The sequence below is a fragment of the Squalius cephalus genome (assembly GCF_949319135.1).
Source record: "Squalius cephalus genome assembly, chromosome: 10".
Lineage (NCBI taxonomy): Eukaryota > Metazoa > Chordata > Actinopteri > Cypriniformes > Leuciscidae > Squalius > Squalius cephalus.
The window spans coordinates 23190692-23203594 of record NC_137131.1 but is presented as its reverse complement, the minus strand read 5'-3'; the positions used below and the strand labels follow the sequence as shown (position 1 = coordinate 23203594).

The 12903-nt window shown below is 41.1% G+C and overlaps 1 protein-coding gene across 3 annotated transcripts in view; it reads right to left on the bottom strand.

Annotated features, from left to right (window-relative positions):
• LOC307165543 (SEC14-like protein 1) overlaps positions 1–12903 on the bottom strand; it is a 291727-nt gene that overhangs the window by 61045 nt on the left and 217779 nt on the right. For 2 of the 3 annotated variants that reach the window (XM_079883248.1, XM_079883249.1), the window contains exons 9-15: positions 8002–8090; positions 6997–7067; positions 6402–6573; positions 5987–6121; positions 4516–4650; positions 4053–4304; positions 3581–3759 (exon numbers count right to left, since the gene is read on the bottom strand). In XM_079883248.1, the coding sequence (XP_079739374.1) occupies positions 3581–3759; positions 4053–4304; positions 4516–4650; positions 5987–6121; positions 6402–6573; positions 6997–7067; positions 8002–8090 (1033 nt within the window). The remainder of the gene's footprint in view (positions 1–3580; positions 3760–4052; positions 4305–4515; positions 4651–5986; positions 6122–6401; positions 6574–6996; positions 7068–8001; positions 8091–12903) is intronic. The other variant, XM_079883250.1, reaches the window with a different exon arrangement.

Here is a 12903-nt window from a genome sequence, read left to right as displayed (position 1 = left end):
CGACCCAGAAGTATAAAAGGGACGCCTAGAGAACATGTCATCCTCTTTTCGTCATCAGGGACTGTTTTGTCTGATTTGCAATCACCTGAAAAAGGTAAGAACAATTGGCAAGTGACAAGCGTTTCAAGAAGTGGGTGGATCCGTGTCTCAGGTTTCTGACACCAGATGACGCACACAACTTATGCGTTTATTGTTTGGGGCGAAGAGCACGCACGATCAGCTCTTGAGAGACTGTGCAGAATGTGAGAGTTTTCCTCTTAGAAAACTCTGCTCTCGTCTGGCCCTCTTCTCGACGGAAGAGGGACAGGCATCTGGGCCCAGTGGTTCGGGTCCCACTCGTGCTGAGGCACTGCGGAGACTCGGATCATGGGATTCCCAGATGGAGCTCACTGATGAGTTTGAGAGAGGAGGTTCTCTCTCACGCCCGTAAGAAGCTTGCGAGGGTGAGCTGCTGGACGAGGATGTGTTATCTCTTACATCCTTTGATCCAGCAGCAAGTGCTTCATGAGGGTGAAGAAGAGGTACAACCTGAACCCTCACAGCCTCCCTGCCAAGCGTATGATGAGCTGTTGGGTGTTATGGAGCGCACTTCAGCGAGGCTGAAGATCTTGGTTGGTCTTTATTATAAAGTTGTTTAACTTTAGACCTCGGTTATCTGTTTAGAAAGTATTAAGGGGTATGTTTGATAGGTAATAAAATAGGAATTTAGGGCCCTGAAGTTCCCGTTTTTATAGGTAGGCTTGCATACCTTATCATAGGCCTCCTCTTGTGATAGAGTCGTTAGGTGTATGTAGTAGGTGGTGCCAATCTTGGTCACCCAGTGAAATGTACAGGTTGGCTTCATCTCATAGAGAAATCTCTAGTGAGGCCACCGCTTTGTATAAGCTCATCAGGGCCACCTTGTATTTGTAAAGCAGGTCTCCTCTCACTTCTGAGGGTTGTTGAGACTGTAGCATTGAAATTCAGACATAGGATATGCATAGGATAGGACTATCTGCTAGAAGCTTTTTCGTCACGAGCCCCTCAGTATCTGAGCGTAGGCTCTTTATATTTAGATAATCTACAGCTTATCTCTTTTCCTGGTACTGGCCTCCTCTTTCTACAAGAGTCGTATAGCCTAGGCCCACCTCTGCATTAGGCGATTATGCTAGTGGATGTTAAGGGTAGAATAAATAGCATAGGTAGCAGGCTATTCCTAAGCCTCCCATGCAGATATATTCTGGGCGTTGTCAGAAGGTGAAAATGTCATTGGCCTCATAGTTGAGGCCTCCATTTCCCTTGAACTTAGTGTTTTTTTGGCTACCCACAGCTCTAGTCTATTCACCCTGCACCACTGGGGCTCTTTTTAGTACTCCCTCCCATTGGGACGAGTTTGAGTACACTCCCTTAGAGCCTAGGCATGCCATGGGCTGACGCTTTTGATAATTGAAATTGTAGGCCTTTCTATAGGCCTCCTCGATAGTCAGGTAGCGCAAGATTGTACTTCCCTTGTTTAAAGGGTCGATAGCGCTCTAGCTGAGTACACTGTCCATTGGCAATGTAAAGTAGGAAAAACCGGGCCCATGGTATTTCTATGAGTACACCTATGATATCTGAGGCTAGTTCTGCTAACAAGTATCGCTATCAAGTAGTAGGTCTTCACAGGCCTCCTTGAATTTGGTTCCACTATCTTGTGGGTTTTTAGCAATAAATAAGATCAAGTTGTAGGCTCCCTTTGAGCCTCCCTAATTCTAGCCCAGAGCCTGGTCAAATATATACAGTATATTATTTTCCTAGCTACCCAAAGTCTGGTTAGAAGGTTGAAGGACTCTCATGAGGCCTCCCTCTTAGATCAGCCCTAGAGCTGGAGGCGCTCCCCTTATCTAGGGTCCCTTTAGAGTGCCCAGCCTCCACAATGTTTTAAAGCACTGTGTAGATCCAGGATTGAGTAGAGTTACTCCCCTCGTTTGCAAGGGTTATAAAGCGCTATGCTGAGTTCTACTCTTCAGGATGCCTGTCTCTATGTTCCGGTTTCACTATTGGTTTTGTGAGAGACTCTGTTTGGGAAAACAGACAGGTTGTTGGCAAGACTAGGTCAGTAGATTTTATCAGGTCAGCCTCCCTGGTGGCATGTCCCCCTCAGAAAGTGACTGGACAGGACTCCTTTCGGACCCCCTGGCCATATTCCCTTAAAGGAACCCCTTCCTTGGAAGCTGTTGGTTCCAAGCCTTTAAGCGGCCTTAGTAGGCCTTCCATTGTTCGGAGGCCTCTTTAAGGCTTATAGCTTGGGCAGTGACAGCAGGGAATAATGTCACTGACAGCCTGTATGTGACCCGAAGGTGGAGTGTTTTCTTGGCGTTTCAGGTTGAAACTGCCAGTTCTGATGTTTTGTCATGAGCCATAATTGGCATGCACTCCCCTCAGATTGTACTTCGTTCCCCAATAGCGTCATCGACGCAGTGCGAGTTCCCTTTCGAAATGGAACGTCTAGGTTACGACTGTAACCTCTGTTCCCTGAGAACAGGGAATGAGACACTGCATCGTTAGCCATGCCTCGGGGATGCCTGCTGAACAGTCCCTTCAGACGAAAGTGGATGACATGTTCTCTAGGCGCCCCTTTTATACTTCCAGGTTGCACTAGTAGTGACGTCATAGGCTGTCGCCGGTCAAATTTGATTGCCGTGATTTGATATCTTTTTCAGACACCGGTTCACGTGGAGGGTGTTCCCCAATAGCGTCATCGACGCAGAGTCTCGTTCCCTGTTCTCAGGGAACAGAGGATACAGTCGTAACCTAGACGTTTTATCTACACTATAGTTTAATCATGGTATTTGTAGTAAAACAGTGGTTATACAAATAGTAATCAACTCTCCAAAAAACATGGTTACTACACTTTTACTATAATAAAACTATGGTTAATTTTCGTAAGAATTAATTAACCCGCATAACATAGCACTTCAGTTTACCGGGTGGTCATTCAGCTCTTCAGCTTCAGCATAAGCAGCTCAAACAGCAATGCTGTTATTTGAAACAGTAATATAAATTAAAGGTGTTTTTTTTTTTTTAAACATTGATGTATTAATTATAACTAGCAATTTTATTTTTCTCATATTATTTTCATCAGCAATATGGTTTAGTTAAAATCATTTCATTATTGTCCGTGTGGAGGCTATTACATTTTTTTTTTTTCATGGTACATGCATTTTGATTCTTTATACACAAGTAATGAAGTCCAATGACTTGTAGGCATTATTTAGGTATTATTTTATTTATTTGTAAGGTAATTATTATTTTTTATTTATTTTTTGATAAAGAAAGTTTATACGCCATAGGAGTGTACAATTAATTTTAAAACTGACACTGGTTCAAACTAGGCTACTGTACTGTATATGTCTGATTTATGTTCAAGTCCTTGGGACAAGGTTTTTTATAATCAGGCTCTAAACAATTATATCCAAATTTGGATTTAAATTTATCGCCAACATATCGGTTATCGGCCTTTCCAAATATAAATAATTATCATATCTGCCAACATTTTCATATAGGTGCATCCCTAATTACAACAGATATCACACAATTCAAAGCTCTTCAGAAAGTTTACCTGAAATCTTCTGAGCCTAGAACCTCAGTGTAGTACATGACTTTACACTTGTGAGAGGACACCTGCAGAGTAGCCAGAACATCGTCCACCCTAGGTAGGTTTGTGGTGGCACATGCTGGCATAGAGTGGAACTTCCATTGCAAAATATAGAAGCCTGGCCATCGAGTCACATGTGAACCCTAAAGGGTGTGTACACATGTTGGCAGAAAGATTGAAACAAGGGAAGAAAAAACAAGATGACAAGACAACTGTCTTTAATAACAATCATCCACCACCTGAGACAGAACATTTAACAATGAAATTGTTTGAAATTATTTAACATTTTTAAAGGTCATATAATTTTTTGAGAATATATTATGAGAAATGTAATTATGCTTGACATAGAATTTACATAGAAGTCTTAAAGGTACAGAAACGAAGTGGAAACTGATGGAATCAGCATCAAACTGGATGCTGATTGTATGTGACATACCTGCACACTTTCTCCCTCTTTGCAGGTAAGTGGTGACTCCACCATGCTGTAGTCCTGCCCCAGCAGCCAGGATTTATCGATAAGCTGCATATTGTTGCCTGCAGGAGAGGTAATGCCATGGGTAGCCAGCGGATCTTTCCGTGGTGGCTGTGGAGCTCGTTTAGAGTGGTAGATATTGAAGATCACATCACCTTTACATACATCAAAGTCCCAAGTGATGACTGAGGAGGCATCGATGATCTCAATCAATATCTTAAGGAAGAGATATAAAAAGGAAATTGTGCTCTTTAACTAAATGTGTAGCTTTAATACTGTTCAGTAGGTGGCACTCATTCAAAATGTGACCAATGTTGTGTTTTCTCAGACTGAAATCCAGTTTTGTAAAAAATCTTAGATGAGGTGATCATATTTTGCAAATGCACCAAACACAACCCAAATCAAATAGTTTTTAATAGAGCCTCACCTCATGTGGCGCTCCTTTAAAGATGCTGGCACTCTGGTAAATAGTCTCCGTCCACAGCCTGATTTCATCATTCTCCAGTTCCTCTGCAGTTCTGTACAGGGACTTGGGCACCATGCCACCCTCTGGCACTTCACACTGCACATATTTCACAGTGTCACTACTTTAGTTCAATAAGCTACTAAAACCATACTAAGGTAAGTCAACACAGATAATACCTCAGTTTGAATGAATGCATGCATACAGATCTTAGGGTGTGTTAACACTTGGCATGTTTGGTTTGATTAAAAGAAACTCTGGTGCGATTGCTTTGTTAGTGCGGTTCATTTGACCCTAAAAAGGACAGAATGCTCAAGCATACCTTTTTTCTCTCGTCATAGTCACGATGATGCCCATCACAGTTCAGTACACAGCAGATCGTCGTTTGTGTGTGACGGAGGGACTCCTGCTGCTTTTTTGAGTCCTTTACACATTTGTTCTTACACATCTCTTCACGAGTTCTCAGCTGGTCAAAATACCATCATATGCCCAGCACACAGCATTGTTCTGGATGTTCAGTAAGTTCCATCACGAAAAATACGTAATAAAAGTCGGCCAATCAGGTTGTGAACATGTACCTATCCCTTTAGGTTCGGTGTGAAAAATGCTAATGTGAACGTTAAGCGGACCAGGACTAAAGTTTTTTTTTTTTTCGTCCAGACCAAACAAACCAAGCGAACCGAACTACAAGTGTGAAGACACCCTTAGTGGGAGCAAACAGGACTGAATAGAATGGTACATTCACTCGTAAAGCTTAAAGGGATAGTTCGGCCAAAAATGATATTTAACCCATGATTTACTCACCCTCAAGCCGTTCGAGATGTATATGTCAATCTTTTTTCAGACGAACACATTTTCATTTATTTTAGAAAATGTCTTAGATCTTTCAGTGGTTATAATGTGAAGCTATGGGGTCCACCTCCAAGTCCCAAAATGTGCATGCATCCTTCACAAAAGTAATCCTGTCCGGCTCCAGGGGGATAAACGAAGGCCTTCCGAGGGTAATCCGTGCTGTTTTGTCGTAAAAATATACATATTTAAAACTTTATAAACGAAAATAACTGGCTTCCGGTAGCGGTCGACGCGCGTTCATGGAGATGGATGCTGGCGTATGACGTAGGACGTAGCGTAGGAAGCGTCGTGACGTAGAACGAACGTAGAGTTTTGTTTTGCTCTGCTCTCTGGCTGCGCTGTCACGTTCGTTCTACGTCACAACGCTTCCTACGCTACATCCTACGTCATACGCCAGCATCCATCTCCGTGAACGCGCGTCGACCGCTACACAAACGCTAGACATTTTCTAAAATAACTGAAAATGTGTTCGTCTGAAAAAAGATTGACATATGGATCTCGAACGGCTTGAGGGTGAGTAAATCATGGGTTAAATATCATTTTTGGCCGAACTATCCCTTTAAGGAAAAAAAAAACTACATACCATACACTCTCCTCCAAGGAAGTCAGGGATGATCTCTTTATCAATGTAGTCTACAAGACCACCAGGGCCCTGGTAGTCATTTCCCGCATAGATCAGAAACTTCTTTCGTGTATTCTCATCAATGAAAGGGCTCACCTGTAAACACAGATGGGAGGAGGAAAGCACAGTTAATAGATACATAATATGCTTCCTTTTGGGTTAACTCATGCTACGAATAATCAGGTGACTCATTTACTTTCTAAATGAGAGGCTATTACTTCAAGCAAATTTTTTTGGGGGGGGGGGGGGGGGGGGGTTGATAAGGCACAGTGCTTAACATGAACAAATAAATTTGGCATTCATGTCATGTTAAAAGACCATCCCCCATCTCTAGTTGAGGAGAGAAGAGGCAAAAGCAAACAGTGGTGTCCCTCACCAGCGTCCACAAGACAGGAAAAACTCTGGGAGCTCTGAGGATGAGCAGACGGCCTAGAGTCTCAGGGTAATTGGCCTCCACTACCTCAATAATCCTCAGCAGAGCTTTGACTCCAGGGCGCCACAGATGCCTCATATTGAGCCCCTCAAGATCAACCAAACATGTCCAGCAACTACAGAATGAGAAAATGTGAATTACCACCTCGCCACTGAAAAATGTCACTTAGCTTTTCAGTTGTGAACTAAAAAGACAACTGCAGGGCACCGCTGACAACAAATTTTTGTACATTTATGTTTCGGTCAGCAAGTGTTTGTCTGTCTGTACAGTGTGTGTGTGCATGCAGAGAGAGAGAGAGAGAGGGATAAAGTGCTTTCAATAGATAATAAATGGTAATTTGGTAGGAAAGGCATATAAATTGTTCATAATTTTTATCCAATTGTTTGTCATTTGTTTGCTTGGTCAGTGTATTTGTGGGTTTTGGTTAATTTGCTATTGTAATGTAAGCTGTAAGGACCTTAGCCGCATGGTATAAATATCAATTATTTTAATAGTAACTTTATGGTTACAGAGGGCAAATGTGTCAGTACTGTCGTACCTAATTGGCCGACCAAAGACTTTAGTGTTCTCCTCGCAGCGTCGCAGACCCTCTTCATTGATAGACAGCACCTAAACATACACACATGTTGTTATTTTGTTTAGATCCATATGAATTGAATTAGTGGTGGACGAAGTACACAAATCAAGTACATGAGTAAAAGTACAGATACCCTAATGAAATATTACTCCAGCATTAAGAACTCCTTTTTAATTTGACTTAAGTAAAAGCACAAAAGTACTTGATTTTTAATGTGCTTGAGAATTAAAATTAAAAAGTACTGATTGATGTATATTTATTTATTTGCAATTTTATATACTCCATTCTACTGCTGAGGTTGAGGTGGGGATATAATGTTCTTGACACACAGATAGAACTTAAATAGGATACAGTTCAGTACTGATCTGAAAGTAAGAAAACTTTATTTTACTACCAAAACTTGTCATACACTGATAATTAATACTAATAATTACTAATAACTCATGCGTGTAAGTAAGAATAACAAAATATAACATAGTATATAAAAATTAGGAAAAACAAAATGTGTTGACAAATATAAACATAATATAAAAACAGACGTCACATAGGGCAAAACATGTTCAAATTTTAAAAAGAACGCTATGCAAACATACTAGTTTAATATAATTTGAAACTGCTACAGCAGCGGGGAAGATTTGTGAATTCACTGAATTGTTAACTAGAGATTTGCTCTGACCGGATAATTTGAATCAGTGAGTTGTTGACTTGAGAACAAATGCAAACGGATCAGCCCAATTCTCAAATGAATCATTCAGTAGGATTTGCAAACCAATTTAACAGGTTATTTGAAGAATCAGCTAATTTACCAATCGGGCAGCGCTATCTCGTCTCAGGGCAGGTAAAGATTTCTTCAGTTCAAAATAATGAGGAACTACATGTTTTTTAATGAAATGTAGTGGAGTTAAAAAATACAATATTATGCTTTTGAATGTAGTAAAGAAAAATGTTGGTTATTGAATCTCTAACATGTCTAAGGAGGGATTCTTCTCCAAGTGCTCGAACCAGTCCTTTAGTGTCCATATGTCCTAGGCGTAGAATGTACAGAGGCCGGCCATCTATAGAAAGAAACACAAGTGTTTAAGAATGTGGAAATACAATACACCCTACTACATCACCATCATATAGTGCCAAACCACAACACCATTACATGTTCTGCTGAAAAATTTAACTGTAAAAATGTATAAACAAGTGCAAACAAGTTCTGTCTTGCACTTCTCACAGGTAAATGCATTCTCTGTTAGTGGAGCTATCTTGTAAAAAGACCATTTGAGAAAAAGTTCTTTCTGTTAATCGATTTAATTGCAGTGTTTCACTGTGTTTATTACTGGATGTTAATTTATTGCTGAACATGAAATTATATACAGTAGTTAATTAACCAAAATGACTATTAAATACAACCCAGTTACATGTGACACTCGTTCACCAAATCACCAGCAGGTGGCACAAAAGGGAGGGTTTGAAACATTGCTCAGTAAGGCTTCAATTGTGACATTTTCACTTGTGAATGAAGATAAAATAAAAAAAATAATTACTGGTAATTTTAATAACAAATATAGCTGCAAGCAGCAATTAAAGGGATAGTTCGGCCAAAAATGATATTTAACCCATGATTTACTCGCCCTCAAGCCGTTCGAGATGCATATGTCAATCTTTTTTCAGACGAACACATTTTCAGTTATTTTAGAAAATATCTTAGATCTTTCAGTGGTTATAATGTGAAGCTATGGGGTCCACCTCCTTCAAGTCCCAAAATGTGCATGCATCCTTCACAAAAGTAATCCATCCGGCTCCAGGGGGATAAACGAAGGCCTTCTGAGGGTAATCCGTGCACTTTTGTCGTAAAAATATACATATTTAAAACTTTATAAACTAAAATAACTGGCTTCCGGTAGCTATCGACGCGCGTTCACGGAGATGGATGCTGGCGTATGACGTAGGACGTAGCGTAGGAAGCGTCGTGACGTAGAACGAACGTGACAGCGCAGCCAGAGAGCAGAGCAAAACAAAACTCTACGTTCGTTCTACGTCACGACGCTTCCTACGCTACGTCCTACGTCATACGCCAGCATCCATCTCCGTGAACGCGCATCGACCGCTAACGGAAGCCAGTTATTTTCATTTATAAAATTTTAAATATGTATATTTTTATGACAAAACCGCACGGATTACCCTCAGAAGGCCTTCGTTTATCCCCCTGGAGCCGGATGGATTACTTTTGTGAAGGATGCATGCACATTTTGGGACTTGAAGGAGGTGGACCCCATAGCTTCACATTATAACCACTGAAAGATCTAAGACATTTTCTAAAATAACTGAAAATGTGTTCGTCTGAAAAAAGTTTGACATATACATCTCGAACGGCTTGAGGGTGAGTAAATCATGGGTTAACCCTCTGAGGTCGGCAAACGCGCCCGCACGTTTTGCTGGATTTTCTTCACATTGTAGCACTATAAACTTACATTTCTCCGTCATTTATGGTCATACAGAAAAAAGAAATATAAAAAAAGAATCTGTGATATTTCTACTTTTGTATGTGTCCACTTACAATCAAATCAAAACATTGTGCTTTTGTAAAATAAAGAAAATAAACAGGGTGTGCATTCTGCCTCTCCGTCGCGGTGAACTTTTTTTTCTTGAGCACGTCTATAAACTGAAACAAAACTCAGCGAATACTTGTCACACATTTATGAGTGTTATGAGCCGGAGTTATTTGTCATTTACTCATTGATTCCATTCTGTCCTGTGTATTGTTTGCGTAGGTGCATGTGCTTGTTTGTGTTGCAGGTGGGCGGTATCTGGTGATAATTAGTTGGACGCTGCGATTGGTTCTCCTCCACACCTGATCCAGATATAAGGACTGCCCCAAACACTCAAGATGGCCGACTATTGTGCCATTGTTGATTGTTACCACTTTGCTATTGTTTGTATCATCGTCTATGCTAGTGTGTCGTATCTGAGAGTTTGTGAGTGTTTATTTGAGATTGTGCTGTGAGTGTTTATTTGGAGATTGTGACTGTGATTTTGAACCTCTGTTTATCCTTGTTAACTGACCCACGCCTGTTTGACTACGATTTTGGATTATGTTTTGCATTGTTTGCTACGGACTTTACATTAATCTCCTGTAGATAATTGTATATATATTTTTGCCAAATTAAGGGAGGTAGGGGGTTTGACGCCATTTTGTTTTGTATATCTTTTCACATTGTTTTTGGTTTAGGGAGGTAGGTAAGTTTAAATTGCATTTTGTTTTCTTTTGTTTTAGGAATTGTAGAGGTTACCCAAAAGATTGTTTTTGTTTGTTATTTTGGCCTTGTCTGCCCCTGATGCTTAAACCCTTTTAGAAATAAACACTTGTTATTTTTGATATCTCTCTGGTGGTGAGACTCATTCCTTTTCCTGTTACGGCTGACCCCTAGTGGTCGTAACAGAAATTGGGGGCTCGTCTCAAAAGAAATTTTCCAAAACCTAATTGGAGTTTCGTCATCACGTTAGAAAGAACTCATGAAATTTGCTTTGTTTGTTGTTGTTTGGCTAGTGGTTTTCACTTTAAGGGGAAGGGAATTCGGAATGTCCTCGAAATTTGAACTAGAGAAGTTTGCAATTCAACCAACGTCGCAACAATTGGACATCTGCCGCAAAGATGATCTTTTTTCGATTGCGGATTTATATCAAATCACAGTTCCTCGTGGTGCAGTGAAACGGGAGATTAAGGAGGTGATTTATAAACACTTGGTGGAGCTCGGTGTTTTGCCAGAGGAGAGCGAGTCGGCGGGTGTTGCATTTCGGTTGCCGGTTTTCGCAGGTGAGGGTGAGAAACCCAAATCTGAGGAGCTGGTCAGCATAGATCCCGTCGATCTACCTTCTCCGCGAGATCCTTTACTGGCGATCAAATTGAAAGAGTTAGAGGTGGAGCTGGGCAGACAGCGTTACGAAAGTCAACTGTTGCATGTACGCACAGTTGAGCTTGAAGCCAATCGAGATATCAAGCTCAAGGAGCTGGAGCTTGAGCTCAAAACTAAATCACCTGTTCACCCCTCAGCTGTTGATGCGCCTGGTGTGAGCGTGACTGTGCCGTCACCTATCATTGCTTCCACTCCGAGTCCTATGCCTGCACCTCGACGCAACCCACAAGTAAGTCAACCTGAATTTGACATTAGTTGACAAATTGCACTAGTTCCATTGTTTCGAGAGAGCGAGGTTGACACTTATTTCACGGTGTTTGAGCGAATCGCCGCCACATTAAAATGGCCGCGGAATGTTTGGCCCCTGTTATTGCAATGCAAACTCGTCGGTAAAGCTCAAGAAGTCTGTTCAGCGCTAACGCTTGAACAGAGTTTGGACTATGATGTGATGAAAAATGCTGTTTTGCGCGCTTATGAGTTAGTCCCCGAAGCGTACCGGCAAAAATTCCGTAGTCATGTAAAAACCTCTAGTCAAACGTTTGTCGAATTCGCAAGAGACAAAGCAAATTTGTTTGAAAAATGGTGCGCTGCTAACAAGGTGGTAACGTTTGAGCAGCTTAAAGAGCTAATACTGTTGAAGGAGTTTAAGAACTGTTCACCAGAGAAAATTGTGGTGTACTTAAATGAGCAGAAAGTTTCCTCTCTTTCTGAGGCTGCTGTTTTTTCTGATGAGTTTGTGCTTACTCATAGAGTAGTGTTTTCATTCTCAAAGCGTAATTTCCCTGATCGGACTCGCAGTCCAAAGGATACCGCAGCGGTGCCTAAGAACGTATCTACTGTAGTCGATAGTGAAAGCCGTGAATGTTTTTATTGCCATGAAGTCGGTCACCTCATTGCTACTTGTCCTGCTTTGAAACGCAAAGTTATTAGGAAAGCAAATCCTTCGAAAAGTGTTTCATTAGTTGAACGACAGATTTTGTCACCCGAGCATGTATCTTTGAATACAGTGATTGAGTCTACTTTTGAACCGTTTATTTGTAATGGAGTTGTATCACTGAGCGAAGATGAGTCTGAAACAAAGCATATCCGCATCCTAAGGGATACCGGCGCTGCGCAATAATTTATTTTAGAAAGTGTGTTATCATTCTCTAATCAATCAAGTTGTGATTCCGATGTGCTAGTGCAAGGGATTGATCTTGCAGTAGTTAAAGTTCCTTTGCACAATGTGTTCTTGCGATCTGGAATCATTTCAGGAAACGTTAAGCTGGCAGTCCGAGCTGAACTACCTGTGAAGGGTGTATCGCTCATTCTGGGGAACGATTTGGCAGGTAAATAAGTTTTCTGTCTTCCAGAGGTAATAGATGTTCCTAATGTGAACCAGGGAGATGTGTTGAAGGATGAATTTCCTGATGTGTTTGGTACGTGTGTGGTGACACGAGCTCAAGCTCGTAAATTTAAGGAAACTGTAGATCTTTCTAATTCCTTTATGTGTGCTGAGGATTTTGCCCAGACAGAGAAGGAAGCTGAGGCAGTTGAGATAGATGCGTGTGCACTTCCTAATGTTGATCTATCCTTTGGTAAGCCACAGTTAATTGAAGCGCAACGTGTTGATCAAACTTTGAATCACTGTATTGCAGTTACTGTTGACCCGTCTGTGCTGTCAGAGCATCCTGTGGCGTACTACCTTGAAGATGGTGTACTGATGCGTAAGTGGACTCCAAGTCACGCAGATAATGACTGGAGCACTGTCTTTCAAGTTGTTGTCCTGAAACCTTACAGAGAACAGGTAATGAGTGTTGCACATGATCATGAACTTTCTGGTCATGTTGGTCTTCGAAAAACATACGATTATTTATTGAAGCATTTCTTTTGGCCTTTGATGAAGTCAGATGTAGCCAAATTTTGTAAGTCCTGCCACGCTTGTCAAATGGCGGGAAAACCAAATCAAGTGATTAGCCAGCCCCAC